Source organism: Zalophus californianus, chromosome 3, assembly GCF_009762305.2.
Source record: "Zalophus californianus isolate mZalCal1 chromosome 3, mZalCal1.pri.v2, whole genome shotgun sequence".
Lineage (NCBI taxonomy): Eukaryota > Metazoa > Chordata > Mammalia > Carnivora > Otariidae > Zalophus > Zalophus californianus.
The window spans coordinates 73,113,434-73,134,543 of record NC_045597.1 but is presented as its reverse complement, the minus strand read 5'-3'; the positions used below and the strand labels follow the sequence as shown (position 1 = coordinate 73,134,543).

At 47.9% G+C, this 21,110-nt stretch overlaps 1 protein-coding gene across 3 annotated transcripts in view; it reads right to left on the bottom strand.

Annotated features, from left to right (window-relative positions):
* Nucleotides 1-21,110, bottom strand: part of FLT1 (fms related receptor tyrosine kinase 1) — a 171,041-nt gene that overhangs the window by 10,622 nt on the left and 139,309 nt on the right. For 2 of the 3 annotated variants that reach the window (XM_027590840.2, XM_027590842.2), the window contains exons 18-27: nt 19,042-19,146; nt 15,562-15,675; nt 14,680-14,768; nt 10,948-11,104; nt 10,402-10,499; nt 9,565-9,687; nt 7,894-8,005; nt 6,253-6,352; nt 482-587; nt 67-209 (exon numbers count right to left, since the gene is read on the bottom strand). In XM_027590840.2, the coding sequence (XP_027446641.1) occupies nt 67-209; nt 482-587; nt 6,253-6,352; nt 7,894-8,005; nt 9,565-9,687; nt 10,402-10,499; nt 10,948-11,104; nt 14,680-14,768; nt 15,562-15,675; nt 19,042-19,146 (1,147 nt within the window). The remainder of the gene's footprint in view (nt 1-66; nt 210-481; nt 588-6,252; nt 6,353-7,893; nt 8,006-9,564; nt 9,688-10,401; nt 10,500-10,947; nt 11,105-14,679; nt 14,769-15,561; nt 15,676-19,041; nt 19,147-21,110) is intronic. The other variant, XM_027590841.2, reaches the window with a different exon arrangement.

The window sequence follows — 21,110 nt, the reverse complement described above, 5'->3', positions numbered from 1 at the left end:
GTAGACTTTTTTTTTAAATGTTTGAAAATTTTATAATACAAGGCTGGGGAAAGAAAGAAATCTTACCTGACATTATCAGAACTTCCTGAGTTAAACTTTGGAGCTGAAGTATCTTCCTTGAAGAAGTCATCAGAGAAGGCAGGAGATGAATACGTAAACCCACTATTTCCTGTCAGTATGGCATTTAGTGGGATATAGTCTTTACCGTCCTAAAATACCAAAGATAGAGCTCTAATTGTACAAATTTCTATTTTAACCCATGTCTGTGACAGCTTCAACTGTGTCATTTCCACAATCTTTGTTGTGTTTTGGGAAGATAATTGTGCATATGCACTGTGCGCGTGCGCATGCATACACACACACACACACATTTAACTGCTAATCTCTGCTATTAATAGCTCTTAAAACAAAGAAAACGCCCCCTTGACTTATATTCAAAGGCATTTGGGTCTTCCGACATCCTAGATAAATTCAGCTTTACCTGTTGTACATTTGCTTGAAGCAAGTCGCCTAGTTTTTCCACAAGTTCTGCAAATCTTGGCCTTTCTTTTGGGTCTTTGTGCCAGCAGTGCAACATGATCTGATAGCTGTTGGGTGAAAGCACAACAGAACTAGCTGGAGACCAGTGCTAATTGTGTAAATTGCCCCACATGCATCAGCAAAGTGATGGGTGTTGTCTTACAGATAAAGATTATGCTGCTTGTAGAATACTGTATTTGCCTTCATTTTTGCATGTGGGTATGCAGCACCCTCCCACACAAGGCTGTTTGGGCTAGGTCCTACTGATAGTGGAAAACATGTCTACAAAGGCAGACTAACAAACCAACCCTCCAGAGCCCATTGCCACCCAAGTTCTTTGGAGTGCTTGTGGTTTGGGTAGGCAGGAGCTCTTCTTGAATAAAGCAGGGCTCCTGGAAAAGGAAGCCCCGCTGTTGACTTGCACTTAGGTATGCAATTTAGAGCTCCTCCCCTCACTGTCAAAAGCCGGGCAATGTCCCGTAAAGGTAAAAGTTCTCATAGACACAAATATCCATGGGTGAATTATTTGTAGTAGTTATAGTCTCAGGCTGGGGAAAAAAAAAAAATCGACTCAGGTTTCTTAAGAAGTATGTGGTATGTCCAGGGCCTCAAGGTTCCATGATTGAGCTCAGCAGTGGAGATGGGTAGAGAAAGCATTGTATACAGGACTACGGTCCCTTCCAAAAGGTGAATGTTTGTGTAGCGTGTGGCTTGTTCCTTGGGCTGCGTGCAGGTTTCTTGCATGTGGCTGACCCCCTCTCCCTCTGCCAGCCCCAGCATTTCAAAGCTGCCATTACAAACTGGCCTCCCACCCCTCTCAAGGCACTAGGTACAGGCTGGGCTTCTGGGTATGAAAACGTTTGTCTTAATCTCATCCTTAAATGTCAACAGGCTTCCTCAACAATTCTTCTCCTCTGACCCTGGAGATGGAAAGGTTTTGGGCTCTTCTCTTGATCCTGTCTGAGGGGATGTAGGTCTCTGCCTGCCCCCTCCCCCTAACCCTCCCCCCCCCCCCCCCCCCCACCAAGAAGAACACACGCCAGGGGTCTGTACACACACTGGCTTACAGATTTACTCTCCTTGGGCTCTTTGTTCTCCTCAAGAGATGTTTACTGTAAGTAGTATCTTCTCTCAGAAGATCATCTGGACTAGAGAAGGACTCTGACCAAGTAGGAGCAAAGTCTGAATGGCCTCAGAATTTGGAACTGGATCAGAACCCGGCTGTTAGCACCATGTGGGCAGGGACCACATCTCCGTGCCCCTCACCTAGCTCAGGGCCTGCCATACAAGCACTCCATTATTTGATAAGGAAGTCAGGCTGGTCTCTGGGAAGAGATAGCAAGGCTCCTTCCATCAAGTCGTAAGCCATATTGCAGACATTACTTGTAGTGCTGGGACCTGGGTGTTCCTAACCCAGGCCTGCGAAAAGCCTGAGAACCCTGCCACCCCCCGCTGCCACTTCTTAGACCCATGCTTTCCGTCTGGCCCAGCTGCTCCCAGTGTCTCTGAAGGATCTCCCTATTTATTTCAAAGGACAGATGAGGTGCCCAACAGAGACAGCAGGAATATAGGAAGGTTATGAAAAGAGAAAAGCTCATCAGGGGGAAGGGAAAATAAAGGCAAAAGCACAAAGTTAATCTGCAAAATGTGCTTCCTGACTCTGAGTGGTTGGATGGAGGCAGGGCTCCCAGCTCCCAGGTGGCTGGTGAAAAGAAGGGATAATCAGTTATGTGGTGCACATAAGGCAAAAGTTAAAAACAGACCAGTTACTTGGAAGAATCACAGCTATTCCTAGAACTGAAATCCGAAAGGAAGCTGTGCTAGATGCCTCTCAAGAGTGTAATTTCCATCTAGGAAATAATGACTTCATGGGACCATCTTGTACCTTGTCTTTCAACCAAAGCCTGAAGAGCAAACGTACCACTCATGAAAAACAATTCTGAGAGGCAAGACACTGCGGTCGGGCGGGGGGGGGGGGGGGGTGGCGGGGAGGGTGTGTCTCCTTTGGTCCCCAGGGAAGGGGTGGCCCCATGTGGTCTTCAGACACCCTCCGTGGGTCCTGGTCTTCAAAAGCAAGCTCCCCGAATAGTTGGATGGTGAAGTTGAGGTTCTACTTTCTGAGTACCCAGTGAGTACATATCCTACGTCTTTGATTAAGGGACTGGAGCTCATAAAGACCACTTGTCTGAATCACAGATTCTCCTGACTTTGTCCAGACTGATGGATCAGGGCTCTTCTCAGAAGACGATTCTGGTTCCCTCCCGCCCGTGTGTCTCCTCTACTATACCTATTTTACTTAACTCCCAGGAGGTGTGGTGGGCCTCAACGGGTCCCAAGAGCTGTGAAGGCCAATGTCAAGGACCACCCTACCGAGGCTCAATGTGCAGACAGGCAGGAAACTGGGAGTGAAGAGAGGAACACGGGCTCTCCAACTGGGGGCCATCGTCCCCACTGTCTGGGGGACCTAGGACAAGGGGCTGCAGGGCCCATGTCCCTGACTGTCCCTGACCACCAGCCTCAGAGCGAGGGCTCCAGGCACTTGCTCCGGTCAGGCAACCTGGCCCAGCCTGCTAGTGGCCTGACACAGTCTGCACAATCCTACATGGAGCTCACTTGAGGTTTACACATTTTACTAATGTTTCGAGCTGGGTACAAAAACGTTTACCAAGGAGACAGGAGGTCACTGACAAAGCCCGTGGTCCCACACCCCCGATGCACTGGCTGTGATGTGATGAAGGCTGGCCCTCTTCCATCCTACCACCCTGAGGCCTAATCATCCAAGGCAGCTCTAGCAATGAGCAGTCTTGGAGGCTGTTGGAAGGACATTCAATGTATACCCGCTGGTAATGTATAAAAGGTAGCCTGGCTAGAACCAGGCAAGAAAGCGGGGTGGTCCTGCTGGGGGGCCCCGACTTCTCTCAGCCAGCACCCTTTCCCTGCTGAGCCAAAAGCTGCTGTGATCAGGACTCACCCTGGCTTCTCTCTGCCCAAACTAGCAAAAGGGACCACCTACAACTACTTGCTGTTTTTATTTTGATTCTTGGTTTCTGATTTCTAGTTTCCATTCCTCTTGCCTAAAATCCAATGCAAAATCATCTCAGCAAACACCAAAGGAAAAGAAAAAAAAAATCAAAACATTCATTGCTTGTTTCCTTATTGAAAGACATCTGATTAAACAGGCCCTGGGCGAGGAACCAGCCACTCAGGGTTGAACAGTTTACATCACTAAGTAAACAGGTTGAACACAATAAAGAGACACCAGCTGCACCCACCCCAACAGCCCTCCTTGAAACCAGCCGTGGGAAGGGCTTCCTTCTCAAGCTATCACCCAAGCCCCCAACTGCATGCCACTTTAGGCCAAGTTCAGGTCACAGAGGCCAGTTCCAAGAGCTGCACTTTGTCCTCCACTCAGGCCTTCCCGCTGTGGAGCAAACAAGACGGCAATTCTCCACCAGCTCTCGAATGCTTGAGAATGGCCGAAGGTTTGGATTCCAGGCTTCTGAACAAACATTTCACAAAGCCACTGCTTTTCACCATTTCTAGAACTCTCCAGCATTGAGGAACCATCCTTCTCTCTACAGGCTGCGTGGGATACGAGGGTTTCCCGGGAGTGGTTAATGTGAAGACTTGAAGCTTTGATGAAGTCCAAGGGTGTTTTCAGTCCAAAGCTGATATGACTTTGTACCTCTAGCATCCTTTTGGACTAGAATCTGCATAGGTACTAGAACAGACCCTGCAGGTATGTGGCCTGTGTGGACTCTGGGCTCAGACAAACTTATTAGCAGTGTCTCAGATCACTTAGATGTTCTGTGCCTTGGTTTTCTCACCTGTAAAATGGCGTTAATAATTGTACCTACTTTATAGGGTTGTTATGAGCATTAGGTAAGTTAGTATGGGTTAAAAGACACTTAAAACAGTGCCTGGCACTTAGGCACTAAATAACTGTTTAGTTAATATTAGGTGTTACCTAGTAATGACTGCAATTATTATGGTTAGTAGTTGAGAACTAGTCTTGTGATTGTCAGATTTAAGACTGATTGATTGATTTTACTTGAGAGAGAGAGAGAGAGAGAAAACAGGAGCTGAAGGGCAGAGGGAGAAGCAGACTCCTCGCTGAGCAGGGAGCCCGACGCGGGGCTCGATCCCAGGACTCTGGGATCATGACCTGAGTCGAAGGCAGACACTTAACCGTCTGAGCCACCCGGGTGCCCCGTGTTTGTCAGAGTATATGAAAAGTGGAAGAAATATTCAAAGCATGAGTGGACATATTAGGAATGTGGGTGTATTTCTAATTTAACAGCCTTGTGATCTAGGGAAATCAGTCCAAAAGGCTTCTTAAACGTCTCCTCTGCTACTTAGTTGACGGAGGACCCATCACTTCACTTTTGAGAGGATTAGTTTCATTACTCCTCAAATTCGAATTATAACATCTGTCTGTCCGCCCCTCGAGGTTGCTGCGAGCTTTAGCTGAAACTGTGTGGGGGAAACGCTTAGAAAACCATGAAGTGCGAAGTAATCTCCTTTTACACCAGATCTCCCAGCTGTTGCCCCTCTCCACCAAGCCAAAGGAAGCAAGCGATTAAAAACTCCATGCCTTCCACACTCCACAGCCCAAAAGTCGTCCTGGGGCTACTCTGTTCCCAGCTCTCCGAAAGGAGCCCTGCCTCAAGGTCTCCGGACTTCCCTGACCAGACCCCACACAGGCCCGACAAGCACAGGTGCCCCTAGCTCCCTTCTGCACTCATGCTCTTCCCCAGCACTGCCTTCACAAGCCCGAGTCTCCCACTCTCGTCCAGGCTCTGACCTAGCCTCGTCTCCAGATGATGAAGGAAAAAGACAGCAACCTTGCACTTTGGCCAAGCCCATACTTCCTTCATTCCCTCTGACTCCTCCCCAGAGGCCATCCCAGGGCTTCTGACAAGACCCCATTGTGTGGGTAGCACAGGGAGGGCCGCCTGCCAGTTCAGGAAAGGTGGTGCCGCTGTGGGGAGGTCCGAGTCCTCGTCAGCAGCTCGACAGAACTGCAAGGGTCATCACATTCCTGCTTAGGCCTCAAAGTTCAAAACATCCACAAAGCTTCAGGGAAACAGAGTGTCTGAGGGAGGCCAGCAAGCATTTGCAGGATGGAGAACGCCTTCCCGAGGAGCCTGGAGTCCTAGGATCCTAAGCAGCGATCCACCTCAAGAAAAAGCTCTACACGGCTGCCAATTCCCAAAATGAGTCTCGAGAAGTCTTAATGCCCATGGAGCCTTCTGGGGAGAAGGATTACTACTTCATTCGGGAGATTCTTTTCCTCTCCTACACCTCTTCCCCTGAATTCCGCATGAACCCCCCTCACGGGTCTGTAGCGTGAATGGAGGACTGGCTGGTCCATAGTGGCTTTTAGCCCTTCATCCCTGTGGCTGCTTAGCTCATTTGGCTCCCACTTTGTGAAGGAGGACAAGGTCTTGCATTCAGTGCCTGGGTGGTCTGTTCCTTGTGCCCGCATTCATACCTAGAAGCCCAATTTCTAACTTCAGTTCCCGCTAATGGCCTTGAAAAGTCATGTCCGTGCTCAAGAGGGGAAATAGGGAGGCATGGGTCAGGGATAATGTGTCCCACTTCCAGAAAATAGTCCCAGCACAGCTGGGCCCAAGAGGGGCTGAACATCACTGACAGGACGTTCCCCCTTTTGGAGGTGTGCTGGTGGGAAGAGCGAGGTCGGGCGGGGAAGGGAGGAAGTTGGGGGCTCACATTTCAGGAGTTGCGTATTCGGGGGCCCTCATCCTCATGCCTTCCTTCAGGCGGCTGCAGAAGTCCTCGTCCATTTGCACGCCCGGGTATGGAGACCCACCTGCAGGAGACAGCATGGGGAAGCACAGGGTACCTCACGGTTTCAGGGTGCAGAAGACCACGGGGAAGCAAGTCCGTGTTTGCCTCCTCCCTTTAGACTGATGGCTTAGTCCCAAGTCCCCAGTGATTGGAATGGATGTCCACAGCCAGTACCACCTGGGGAGAGGCTCAGCAGATCCCCGCCAGCAGCGCAGGCTTGCCTGGTCGGTCCTGTGGTGCTGGGTGTCCGATGCCCACAGGCCATCCCCACGTCGGGAGAAGGGGTGTCCTCTGCAGGGGGTTCCCACCTCCCCACAAGAAACTCTAAAGAAAGCCCGTCGTTAGAGACGCCTACCTGGGGTGACAGATTCTTTTTAAGATGCCAGTGGACCTGGAATCGGATACTCGGGGATCATTCACACCTCAGTGAGAATGCTTTACTTCACTACGTTCTTTTAAATGCCTCACAGAACTGGAGGACTGGCTGCTGTGAGGGACCCGAGGGAAAGGGGGCCTTGAGCTCCGGGGTGAGGCTGAACGGGGACCGCGCCCGAGAGGGGCCCAGACTCTGCCTCCCGCCCAGTTTACCATCCAGGAGACCCACGTAACATTTCCTTTGAGGGGGACGCTTGGCTGGAGCTCGGGGCAGCCAAGGCCTCCTGACCTGCCCTGTTGCAGACCTCGGATCTAGTCTCAGCATTTGTTTGCACTTTCTAGTGCTTGCTGCTGGTAGGAAGCAGCTGGGAGGCGTGTGGCTCTGGCACCGTGTCACTGTGGGGCCACTGCCGACGCCAAACTGCTTTCAAGGACTGGAAGCAACAGGTGCCTGTCATCGAAAGCAGGGGAATGGTTTTCACACATTACAGGAAACCAGGGATGTTACTGGGTGACTTTTATTTGCTCTGAAAGGCAAATTTTTGGCAAAGTCCAAAAGACTGTTGGCTAGACCCCACGCTTGGGAGGCCTCGGAGCATCAGTGTGTTGTCTGCAAGCAGATGTGGGCTCTGTGCACATTTGTGGGCCTGGGGCCTTGAAAAGGCCTTCTAGCCACCCATCGTGGATGTTATTGGAAGCAGAATAAATACAACCAGTGTTCCCATTGTTCATCCTACGTAAACCAGCGTCTAGGGCTAACTGGGCTAATATCCAAGCTGGAGCCGGTTTCTAACACCGACGCCCGTCGAGCTGTGCTTGCTGGGGCCTTTCTGGAGAAATTCTGAGGGGAGGGTGATGCAGAGAGGGAAGGGGCAGGGCGTTAGGAATTGGGGAGTTTGAGGAATTAGGAGAAGGCGCAAGGAAGAGAGAAAGTAGTCAGACTGGCTAATGTGATGCTGGTGTGCCCCCACCCCACCCCACCCCCCCCGCCATGTGTGTTGCTACAGAGCATTCTTCCAGTACAGGGCATACACGCATGCACCGTTCCTTATGTGAGCTTCTACAAGGACCCAGGCGTCTTTTAGAGGCTGATCTCAAGGGTGGGTCTATCCGGAGGACACTCGACAGAGGATGCAGACTTTTGGTTCTGGGCCATGTATTTGATCCCTTCCTTCCCCCCGGATTTACCTAGGGAGAAGATTTCCCACAGCAGTACTCCATAAGACCACACGTCGCTCTTGGTGCTGTAGATTTTGTCAAAGATAGATTCGGGAGCCATCCACTTCAGAGGAAGTCGAGTCTAGAAAAGAGCAGGGGGGCCTTGAGCAGAAGGACTGGAAAACAAAGCATGTTCCACCCAAGTGCCCATGGGCTCCCCTCCCAGATAACACTTGGCCCACAAATCATTTCCTAGAGCAGCTATGGTTTCCTCAAATGGAGGAAACCCTTACAACAGTGTCACACTAAAAGAGAGGGCAGTCACTGTCTGGTGAGCCCCTCCCATGTATCCTGCATGTCTTCCCTCCAGGACTCGGGAAGAAGCCCTTCTCCCCCAAAAGGTGTGAGCTCTACAGGGTCCTGGAGAAGGATGATCTGAATTAGGGCACATCCTGAAAAATCGATGATTTTCAGGGTTTTGGTTTTTGGTGTGGACGAAGGAGGATTTTGAAAGGCCTTGCTATGTAAAAAAAAGACAGGATTTTTAAAAAGTCACTGGATCAGGGGAGCAGGCGAAGGCACTGGAAGGAAGGAAGGTGATAGATAGCATTTAGGAGACCATTTGGCTGGTTTTCCAGTGTGCCAAGAAATCTTCCTTCTCTTCAGACAGGAGGAGTCCCGGTGGGTTAGGCCTTGCACTGCAGATGGATGGGATTTGACAGGAAGTATGGGATCACGGATTGAAAGAGAGAGAGACAGAAGTGGGAGAGTCCAGAAGAGACAGAGATGACAGAAAATAGGGACAGACTTCGCAAATCAGTGCTCCCAAGGAAGGTTTGTTGTTCTCCTTTTATAAAAGGAGACCGTGGGGCAATGGTTCCCAAAGTCTAGTCCTGGGAGCAGCTGTATCTGCAGCACCTAGAAACTCATTAGAAAGGCAGATTCTCAGGCCCCCGCCCCCCCAAGACTCCCTGCATCAGAATCTCGGGGTGGGGGGGTGGAGCTCAGTAAATTAGAGTTTAACAAGCCCTCCAGGTGATGGGTGTGCTTGCTCAAGTGTGAGAACTGCTCCCGGAGTAATCGTCAGAGCCCAGACCCAGCTTCAGCCCTCCGGCGGGAGAAGAGAGGACACAGGAAGTCACCCACAAAGGTGCAAAATAACACTCTGTTCAAAAACAAGCAGGGAAGAGAAGCCAGTGGGAGCCAGCAGGGAGATGCTAGGCAGGAAGGCAGGCAGGGGAGGTAAACCATTTCCTTGTCAGCGAGATAACATTGATCCCCTCCCCCCACTTCCCTGAGATATCCACACCTGCTGAATCAATCACCCGGGTTTATTTGAGGGAAAGAGTCCAGGCTGTTCTCTCCAGCGGTACAGGGAACTCCCACAGGAGTCAAAGGGAGGCGATGATATGGTCTTCCCAGGCCCCCGCTGAACATTTCTCAGGTTAGCAGGCTCTGGCAGTGCCGCCCAAAAGGACAGGTACCAAGCCAGCAATGGGGGAAAGAACAGAACCAGGAGACGGGGGTCTTTCTGAGCCCCACGCAAGGGCTCTCTGGTATACAGCCCATTCGGGCTGCTCGTCTTCACAGAAAGCACATGATGGGTTTTCGGGGAGTGTGTAAATATTTACCAGGGGCTTTGGTCTGTGGTTTAAAGATGACAGGGTATAAATGAGTCAAAGAAACATCATACTGACTTACATCTCCTTTTCTCACATAATCGGGGTTCTTATAAATATCCCGGGCAAGGCCAAAATCGCAAATCTTCACCACATTGTTCTCAGATAAAAGAATATTTCTTGCTGCCAGGTCCCGATGAATGCACTAGAATGAAACAGTTGCATCATCAATGCATTTCCTTAATCTAACCCACCATTTCCCTGCACCTTTTCAGTGTCCTTATTCCTCTTAATTAGAAGATCCATTTCACATGCTTCCTTTACATGAAGGAAGTGACTTCCAAAGCCCATGGGGTGACCATAAACACGAAGGCATTTCTTTACAAATATAGGCCCCCCCCAAGGCCCAAAAGCCAAGAAATGCCCCGAGTCCGCTTTGCCACTTTTGGGCAGGACAGCATCCTGGTAAACCAAATTGGCCACTGATGTCTCCCATGAGCAAAACCCCACTTCCCCCACCTCCGGCCTTTAATCCTGAGCTGCTAAGGTCAGATCATGATCTGGTTTCGTGGAGCACTCCACATGGATGAATTAACAGAAGCTCTCCGGAGAAGTTGTGTATTCTGAGATTCTGGCCAGTTTTGAAAATGTGCCAGAGGGCAATGTGGAGAATGGTCACCAGGTTTGTCTAGTCTGAAATCTGGTGAGGTCTTCCCCTAGAATCCAGTTCTACTCATTGGTATCCGAGGCTCCTCCATCCTATCAGGACAAATTAAGGCATTTGGTGTGATGTTTACTCTATGTAAGTATAAGCAAATACTAGGAAGGGTGGATTTAGAGCAAAGGTGAGTGTGTGTCCATATAACACCCACATGTCCAGGCTTGGCAAAGAAGGAAAGCAGTAAAAGACAAGGCTGACCTTTCTGGAAGACAAAAACTCCATGCCTCTGGCCACTTGGAAACTGTAAGAAATCAGATCTTCCATAGTGATGGGCTGCTTGTAGAAATCATCAGAATCTGGAAAGCATTAAAACCGTAACTGTTTGTAATGACTCTTATTATTCCACCAAATCCCAGTTTATTGGAACAATGTTAGCAAAACATAAAACCAACAAGTAGATCAGAGTTCATTTTCAAGAGCATTGGAGTTTCAAAACGAACATCAGAGATTTTTCCAGGCCTCCAGCCCATTCTACCCAGGCATGGGGCGGCGGCGGGTGGGGGGGGGGGGGTTGGTGGTGATCCATTTGGACAAAAAGCCCTGAGGGGAGACAATTGCACAGTTCCCTGTCAAAATTAGTAACTCTGTAAATAATCTTAATTCAAATCTTATCTCCTCAGGACATTACCCTTCAAGTCTCCCACGGATGTTTATTAGGGTGATAAATAAGAAAAAAATGTCAGAGATGCACAGTATGTTGTAAAAATATCTCAGACTGTAGGACAGGAAGGAATTAATACCTACCCTCCTCTTCCTCAACATCGCTCAGACTTTTATCTTCCTGAAACCCAGAGCTCGCGAAGCTCTCGCTGCTGGTGACACTATCTAGTCTTGGTTTCTTGTCTTGCTCCAGGTCGGGCTCCGTTTTTTCTTTCTTAGGCTCCACGTGTAAAGCCGCATCCTTTGAACCGACCGAGAAGGACACAGGGGAAAGAGAGTGTCAGAACAGCGATGAGGGAAACTAATCCCTCATGCGGGCAGGCACCTGAGTTGGGAGAGTGTCATTGCACAAAACGGGTGGTAAATTGGTGGCAAGAACCCCATGCTCAGGTGCCTGGCTCTTCATGGGGTTCTGGAGTCTGTTCGGCTTTTGGGTGGGTTTCGAGATAGCATCTTAGGTAGGATAAAGAAATGTTAACAGTCGCTGGTATTCACTGAGCGCTTGTTTGGTGTGAGCCAGTATATTAAGACTCTTAGGTACCTTTTCTCATTTAGTCTTTGTAACAATTTTATGAAGTAGTTCTTGCTGATATATGAAGAAATAGGTCCGGAGGAGGTGAGTAATAAAAGTCACAGGCAAGTAGTAAATGGCAACGCTTGAACCCAGGTTTGGCCAACTCCAGTCCATGCCTTTTACCATTTTTTCCATACCACACACCATCTTGTGAAATATCCAAATAATAGAGACAAATCCCCAAATCCCTAGTGGACTTGGGACTTCACTTGGCATAATCCCTGGGTGTAAGGAGAGAAGGCCATACTTATCGATTTCTCTGGTTTCTTTGGGGAAGGAGGGAATGCGAACATTTGTCTCCCCTCCATTAAAAACAAAGATCCAGTCTGATCCTAATAAGGGTAGAAAAGGCCTTTCATCCTGGACTGCGCATCCAAGCCCTGGTGTGTAATCTGGCTCTTTCATTATGATATTGGGCAAATTACCTCCTTTTTTGGGTTTCATTTTCCTCACTGGAAAAGCTCCATCTTATTATGTTTGGCCTCGTAGGAAAGGAGGTGTTGGTTCTGGGTGTTCGTGTGGAACCGAAAAAGATTTTTATCATCTTTGGTAATTCACCTAATAACTGTGACACTACAGATTTGGTGCGTCCGGTGGCTTCGTGACTATGTGCTGGTGGAGCCTGGACCTGGGCTCAGTCATGCTAGCTGGCAGTACTGAGGAAGGGGCTGACAGGGACTGAGGCTCAGTGGTGTCCCTTGATGCACCTGCACGGAGCGAGGCAGTGCTGGGTCCACATCCTTGCTTGGCTTTTCCTAGACATGTCACAAATCAGGAGAGATCCTTCCACTAGAGGGCGCAGTGGGAGTAAGCAGAGGACAGCGGAGGGAGCCACAGCAGGGACAGCCAGACAGACTTAGGCTGGGGGGTACCAGCCTCCTGCCTGCTGACAAGAGCCCCGCAGGAGCCCTGCAGGGGGGCAGGCAGGCTACACTGCCACCCCAGGTGACCTACCTGGGAAGAGGTAAACTGTAATTCTTTGTTACTGCGTCTCCCTGAGGCAGTTAGAGTTGGTTCTGCTCAGTTGGGTACTGGAATTGGATTTTTCACAAGGCCCCTGCTCAGGCCACAAGGCAGCAGGGAAAAGGCACTGGCAAGGGTGTGGGGAGGAAAGTGCTCGACAGGTCTGCTCACGGCTCAGCCCATGACAATCCATGCTCTCTGCTCCCCGGGCCACCTTCTTCCTCATCCTCCCAGTGGTCACAGCCCAGACACATCTGCAGGGGCCTTAACTCAAGCTCCCTCATCCCTTCCTTGACTCTCAATCAATGCTCTGTTCAGCTTTGCTTATTGGTAACCATCGCTGTTAAATAAAGGTGGATGTACGGAACTTTCGGGACTCTGGCAGAAGGCAGTGCATTTATTACAAATAGTATTGAGAGATCCTGCTGCATTTATTTGGAAAACGGAATATCCCATTTCTATTTAGCCTTTCGGTTTTTCCTTCACTTTCTCTTTATACTCCTTTAGGTTCCAAATATGAAATACAGCCATGTGTTTTCCATGAAAACACTGAGCTCCACCAACAGGGAGGCGAATCATTAAATATAGCCAGAGAAGGAAGCAGAGCTTTCTAAACAAAGAACGCACGAACCCAAATGTTCCATCCTGCCCAGGTCCCTGGGGTACGCTGCTGCCTTAGTTCTTCTTGAAGCCAGTCCAGGATTTCAGGACTGCAGGGAGTTTGCACTGCTCCCAACCCAGGCCACCACTTTCCCCTTTTTCTTATGGTTTCTCCCCCCTCCTGCCCCCACCCTGCTTTCCTTATCCAGCATAATGCACAGAAAAGCTTTGCAAGGGTTGTCAAGAGAGCGGGGCTCTTTTCTCCCAGACTTCACCTCTGGGTAAGGGAGTGTCCTTAAGCCAATCACTTACTTGACTTTTCTGGGCACATCTATAATGTGAGAGAGTGAACTAGCTGAACACAAGGTCCTTTCCAGATTCAAGATTTTTTTTTTTTTTTTAAAGTAATCTCTACCCTCAACATGGGGCTTGAACTCAGGACCCTGAGATATAAAGAGTCACATGCCCTACTGACTGAGCCAGTCATGTGCCCCTTCAGCGTCAAGGTTCTATTGGAGGGCATGGTTTAAAACTGGGGACAATATGTTCTCGCATATATGTTTCCAAGTCTGGTAGACCACCTGTGTCTTTGGTAGGGTCAAAGTTGAAGGGATGAGAGAATTGACCAGCTGTCCAGTGGTTCTTATTTGTATGTCCAGTGAATACTCTTGTCCATGTGACAGATGGGCGTAATTCTTGGATGTGCGGCACTTTATCCATCATACAGGTTGTATAGATCAGTGGCATTAAGTTGGACTCTCCCAGTCTTTCTCTCTCAGTGGGTCAATAATGACAAGGATAGTTAACATTTCTGGAGTGCTTAGCTCAGTGAAAATGGGATTCTCTCAACAATGCCATGAGTTCGGTTCTGTTTTTACCTCCATTTAGTAAAGGAGGGAACTGAGACCAAGAGATTGAGTAACTTGCCCAAGGTCCCAGATTTTGAGTGACAGAGACAGGATTTAAACCCAGGATGTCTGATTCTGGAGTCTGTGTGTTTAATCACCACACTGCTGATTATCAGGTAATAATGTTGAGTCACTGCTCTCCAAGCTGCTCCAGCCCAGAGAAAGACACAACACTGCTGGGATGGGTCACACTGGTGAAGTTTTATTAAACCTTCTCCATTCAATAATCTCTGCCTTCAGGACTTAAGCCTACATGTTCCTTTTGTCACGTGGTTTTATTTTAGTGGGTAAAGCTGGTTCTGTGTGCACACGGGGCTGACAAGGGGAAGGTGTGGGTCCGGGGAAGGTGAAGTAAAGGGCACAGCAAGAGGAGAAAATAATTTCTCTGGCTTCATGTTCACTGCAAAGTCACTCAGTTGATTGAGTCCTTAATTTCTCTAGTAAATGGAGACAATTATACTTGCTATCATCTTCTTTAAAGAAATAACTAAGTGAGTTGTGTGGGTGTCTATCTACGGAGAGAGAGAAAGAAAGAAAATGATCAAGATGCTTGGATAGGTAGTTAGGTAGATGACTCGAAATTTTAACCTCTAATTGTCGCTTCATATGCTAGGATTACATATTCTCTGCGCTGCCCACAAAAAGTGTGGTATATTAACATGGAAGGAAAAAGCAGAGATTGGGTTTTAGGCTTAGTCATTAACAGAAAAATACAGTTTTCTCTGGCTTTATGCTGCTATCACCTAAACTCCCAACCCCTAAATTCCTTACCTTGTTGAGAAAGAATAAGTCTCGTTTGCTCTTGAGGTAGTTGGACAGATTTCCGTATTTGCAATATTCAACGATCACCATCAGGGGCCCTGTACGCAAAACAGGTGGCTTATCAACTTGTCAATTCTCAAGGGTAATGGAGAAACAGGCAGCATACTATGGCTGGGTCTCTACGACTCTAGTTGGGGTCTCCCAGCCCTTAGCTGCTTTCTGTACCCACCGCTACTCCCAACAGGTAGGGTCTTCTCGACTACCCTTCATCTCTACTAGTTTTGTGGACCTTGGAAAACACCGATGCGCACAGGTCTTTTGCACCTTTCTTTCTGGCTGAAGCCGTGATTATACATCTATATCCAAGTGCTAACCTTGCCACAGGGGAAGATAGAAAGGTCTTCAGGAACATGCTGGAGCCCCGAGTCATGACCACAGCCCTGTCCCAGCCACTTGCCCCAGCGGGGAAAACCTGTCTGAAGGGAAGGGCCCTTCTGGTTGTCCCTCACATCCCCTCTTCCTGGGATCCCACCAGTAGTGACTCCTTCCTTTATGTGGAGTTTCAAGGAAGGCTCACCCTTCTATCCATTACCTTAGCTCTGGTCACAACTCCTTCAAAGCCATCCTGAGAGAAAAATGCTCTCCACTTGACCTGGAGCCCATGGAAGGAGGTCTCAAAGGGAATCCTTCTCTTTAGAAACTTTCAGTTACCTGTACAGGAAAGGCATTTCTAGGATGGGAGCGCCTTTCCATAAATGGACAAATTGTTTCCTCTGGACCTACTGAGAGGCCGTTTTTCAGGAGGTGAGGAGGAACGGGGAGAAGGAGCTATATATCCCACTCTGCTCTTGGCATGTGAACTGGGAGAGGGAGCAGGCCCTCCTCATTTACCTCCTTGCTTGGTACAGGCTCCCAGCAGGTTGACTACATTCAGATGGTGGCCAATGTGGGTCAAGATCTTGAGCTCAGTCATCAGAGCTTTGTACTCACTGGCTGTGGCCCCCTCTGTGTGAGAAACAAGGAAGAGTCAGGGCGACAGGACAATGGGGCTCTTTCCGCTGGAGGCGGCATTCCTGTCCTCCATGTTTGCCAATGCTCAGCCGGTTGCTTCATTAACTTCCCCACATTCTGGAGAAAGGCCCGGTCTCCAGACTGTTTTCATTACTCCCTCCCTCCTGAGCCAACATCCTTTTGATTACAGTAAGGCCCAGAAGCAGTGGTGGGGTTAGTCACTGGGCATTTCCTCTTAGTGGACCTGCTCTGCTCACCAATGCGCTGACTCAGAGCTGGGCACCTCGTGAAGGCGCCTTCCAAAGGCTTCCGCTTGGCAGAACCAGGCGCAGCAAGAACCTTCCAGACAGGGGATGTGCCCACACCTCCCCTCTTTTTCTCACTTTCCCCTCTTTGAAGAGTTACAAAGAAGGAGCACCAGGGTCTGCAAGAGTGGAATGGCCACTTCTGTAAACATCTTTGCAATGTGTTATTTTCTCCCTATAACCTTTTCCTCCCTGGAGTCTGCAGGGTTATCTTGAGTTGTAAGGATCCATAAGCATCTGACTTCAACTTCATTCGCAGAGATAAACAACATCACTCTAAGATTTAGCAGAGTCTAAAGCCTAAATTAAGTTTGTTCTGTTTGTTTTCTCTCTTTTTTTGGTGATGGTAGGGAGGGGGTCTTTCTTATTGGTTAATTTATAAGGCATTTACAAAATTTAAAAAATAAAATCATATCTTGTTGTAAAATATTCCAACAATATGATTTATACAGAGTAAAAAGTGAAAGTCATTCCAACCACTTACTTCCCTAGACTTTTTTCTACGTATTTATAAACATATATATCCACTTAAAGGTCTTGTTTTGTTTACATAAATGGAATCCTCTCTATTTTTTTTAAGATTTGCTTTTTTTAATGTCAGAGACTTTTTCCATTCTTGTTAGTTGATTAATAGCATTCTTGACATTCGAACTATCTCTAGTTTGTGTGTGTGTGTGTGTGTGTGTGTTTTGCCATTACAAATAATGCTGTAGTAGATAGCCAGTGTGTAATCTTTGTACACATATGCAAGTATTTCTGTAGAACAGTCTGGGAAATGGCCAGAGCATGTGCATGGTATTTCATAAGCACAAATCATTTTTAAATTATTTTTTAAGTAATAACCAGATAAACACTAGAAGCTTTCCAACGGGGTTGAGATTGGCTCACAGTAGATGCTCAACAAATATTTGTTAGAAAAATAAACACCATGAATACTCTTCTCATTTCAGACATGGGCATGAGGCCCAAAAAGGTTAAAGGTTCTGCTCAAGGGCACTTTGAAAGAGCTTCTGACTCATGGCCTATGTCTGACATTCTGTCTTTTCAATTTCTCCTAGAAACAGATGGCCAACCAATTTGAGCAAGAAAGCTGAATGAAAATGGTTTTTAGGAATTTTATATAGTGGGTGATTTGGCCATCTTTTAAAAATCAAGGCTCATGGCTTAAAAAGATAAGCATTTATAAAGATATTGCACACGCTATTTCTGTATTACAAAGAATACATTTTTGGGGCCTTTAAAATTTTTCAAGTCAGCATCGTCCCCCTCAAACTCATCAGTCCCTGCATGCTTTTATGCCCCTTCAGCACAGAGGGGAAAAAACCAGGCTCTCTTGCTCGGATTGTTCCATTTACAGGCAGGTGTTATCTTGGATGGAAATTGACAAGCATGGGCAGCAGACCCGCCTCTCCAGGAGACGGTGTGGTAGTAAGCAGGGAAACGGGACAGCTGAGGAAACACATGCTTCCAGATGGAGTTTCGCTTCATTCAAGGTTGGATATTAGGTTGCCTCCATAACTTGGGCTAGGATCATGTTAGGATTTTGGAGCAATGGGCCATTTACTGGAGGCCAGGTCTCGGCAGCCCCTCTTATGTAGCACTGTGGGCGGGAGGGTTGAGGGGGGCGTTGTGCTGCACTCAAATCCTGACTTTTGCACTCGTGAGCTGTAGGGCCTTGCAGAGGCGATTTAACCTCTCAGAGCCCTGTTTCCTCATCTGCAAACTGGGAAAATAGTATCTACCTTAAAAGCCTGGAGAGAGAAAAATAAGAAAAATGGCAATTTCATGTGGTTCAACCTAACACATGAAAGCACCTAGTCTGGTACTTTCTCACACAGAGGACATGTTGATGCCTCTTCTCTTCAGCATCTGGGGCATGGGGTGCGGGGCAGGGTGCTAGAATGCAGGGATTCTCACAGGAAGGCCTGCCATCATCTGGGCAGTCCATTTTGAGCAGAAGTCCTGATTCGTGGGTATAAGAGTCCTTCTCTGGTTACTTTCTGGCAGAACGGTCAGGTTCCTTGAAGAGCTTTATCAGAGACTTTGCCTGACAAGGACAGCCTTTTCAGGTAGAAAATATCACTTCATGGGGCTCTTGCAATGCTGGCATCCATGCTGGAAGGAAGCGCTCTGAAATCTCCCTACACAAATGGTCCTTTCTCCTGGAGCCCTTCCTAGGGATCTGCTTGGCTGGGTGCATGGCCTCCCATGCCTCAGGAGCCCCTGGTCATATCTCGGAGAGTTGGGAAAGCTAAAAAATGGCCTTTGGGTTTCCAGTACTTTTGGGTTTTGGAATCTGAAAATGAGTCAAAATGACATGAAAATTCCATCATGAATGAAGAAATGAAGTATTTTCCATACTTCAAAAGAAACATGCGTCTTTGGGATGTCTGATTTATGCAGTTTTCACCTATTTTCATTTTCATCTGTCTTGTGGTGGTCATGAATCACTTTGTCATGTGACTTCACTTCTCTGGTGCTTCAGAGAGGGGTAGTATCTTTCATCATGAGAAAGATATAGATAGATTAGATAGATAGATAGATAGATTTTTTTTAAATTTCTAAAGAGGAAATGTTTTGCAGGTAGGACCTGACAGTATAAAATAGTTTAGATTTCTGAGGATCTCAATTATTCCAGCTTCATAGTTTTACTTTATAGTTAGGTCCAGCCCCAGCTAAGACTTTGGGATTTATGATGCACAGCTAATTTCCCATTACAACGTCATAATGGATCATTCCAAAACTTTGAACCTGTGGTTATAAGTGAGCTTAAGTCCCTAGTATTTTAGAGCCCACGATGGGAGAGGAGAAAGATCTTTGAGGTGACAGAAATTGTTTTCTCGTGGACAGTGCTGGGTTGTTTCATTTATAACGTTTATTCTGAGCTCTCACGGGCCTGATCTAAAACTCCTGAAGCCAAGGATGCTTCCAGCAGTAGAAGATCGCTATGTGGCCAAGCAGAAATAGCTGAGTTTGGACCTAGGCCATATCTAGCTCATACCAGTGTTTTGGGTATGCAACCCGTCTGCTAAAAGCCAAACTATGACACCCATACCTTTCAGCATTTTTACAGCCACAGTCCGGCATGTGGGTGACTTCTTAATGCCAAATGCAGAAGCTTGAACCACTTTTCCAAAAGCCCCTCTTCCAAGTGACTTGCCTGCAATGAAAAGAAGACATTGGTTTGTTTGCCAAGCCAGCAGGGTGAGGTTGTCTTTTTCAGGAAGAAAGTATCCGATGTGCATATGTGAGCCATGTAGACTTTGAATAGAATCCCCAATAAACTGAGCCCCAAAGAGTCAAAGTAAGGGACATGTTTCTGGGTATCTTCCTTCCACCTCTTCACTGGGCTTCTGAGGTGCCTTTGTCCCTTGCAGCGAGACTGAGCCCCTGGGAGGCATTTGGTGTGGGTGGGTGACTAGTTTCCTCTTCACCAAATCTTCCTGGGGAGTCTCTTCCATTGTTTAACAACATTACTACCAAGACTTCCCTTTGTTTAACCTAAGCCACTTTTCTTGCCTCTCGAGGTCATTTCTTCTGAGCTGTTTTCTTTTTTGTTTTTTCTTTTAAGATTTTATTGATTTATCTGAGAGAATGCACCAGAGAGGGGGAGGGGCAGAGAGAGAGTAGTAGACTCCCTGCTGAGCAGGGAGCCCCATGTGGGGCTTGATCCCAGGACCCTGGGATCAAGACCTGAGCCGAAGGCAGATGCTTGACCGACTGAGCCACCCAGGCGCCTCTCTTCTGATCTGAGTTCAGCAGAAAGGAAGAAACAGAATGTCAGTCCCTGCTATCGGTTCTGAGAATGTCCCATAGCTACACAAAAATCACTAAATCATTTCTCAGCCTTCCTTGCCAGGCAAAATGCTCCCAGCTATCCTACCGTGCTCTTACATGATGTCCACATCTTCAGGGTTCAGCACATGAGCCTAGGCTACCAGGCAACCACTGGTAGCAATTTGTTTAAGCCCACAGAGAAATGGTTGCCAAATGCAATAACAAAGTCAGGTTTCTTTCATGGCACCTGTCATGTTCTGCTGTGACCGCTGTTAACATGTTTCTTTCCTTACCCTTGCATGAGACCACTTGACTCAGATGCTCAAAATGATAACCACGTCTGAATCTTCCCAGAAGCGGGTTCAGGGCTTGGTGCACAGAAGGCCCCCCTGTGCCTAGTGCAGAAGGAAGAGTAGCCATTTGGGAACTTGTGAGATGCTTGCAGCAAGTCTGGTACAGTTATGGGGACCTAGAGGAACCCTTGGGTTGGAGACCATGAGGGTGATGCTCTGTGAAGAGAGCACCCCCCGCCCCGGAATGCCTCAGCTACTTTTTATATCAGGGCACTTTCTTTTGCACCATCAGGACACAGGTAGCCAAATAGAACTCAGAGAAACAGTACACCTCAAGCATGATGTGGCAAAAGGAAGAATGAGCCAAAGAAGTCACTCTCGCTTGGTTCTTCTGGGGGCGGGGGGCGGGGGGACATAGCCAACATAATGCCGTTGGTCAAAAGTAAATCCTGGTAGTCAGAATGTTAATTTGACACAACCCTTCCTCTCTCAGCCTAGTGTCTTTCTCAGACGACTGTTCTGATAAGGGGCCTTCCTTCAGTGAGTTAACTAACCGACCTTCCTTCCTTCCTTCTACTCCAATCCCTTCCCCCCCCAAAGACATAGGTTTCTGTTTGTTTTTAAGATTCTTGCAAAGCTTATAACGAAGCTTTCCTGCTTCCTTATCATATTACAACTTTATACTTTTATGCGCACTGACTCAGTAACAAAGATGACGTCACCCTGGCTCTGCTTAGTATCGTCCCCTCACTACCAACCACCCCAGGCACCCAGTCAGGACACAGGAAAAATTCAATTACCGATGCGATCATAAGAGCCTCTTTGCAGCTGTCTCCTGGGGACTCCCTCTTCGTTAGGAGGGAACACTGGTAAAATTACATGCTTTTTCTCACATGTACTGGTAGTGACTGATAAAGATCATTCCTCCCAGAGCGGGCACCATGGACAGGGATATGGGCTCTGCTTCCCTCTTCAGATAAAACCGTCCATGAAATAGACCAGAATGGGGACTCTAGGTTTAAATAAAAGTGCCTCAGGCGGACCCTGCAGGTAG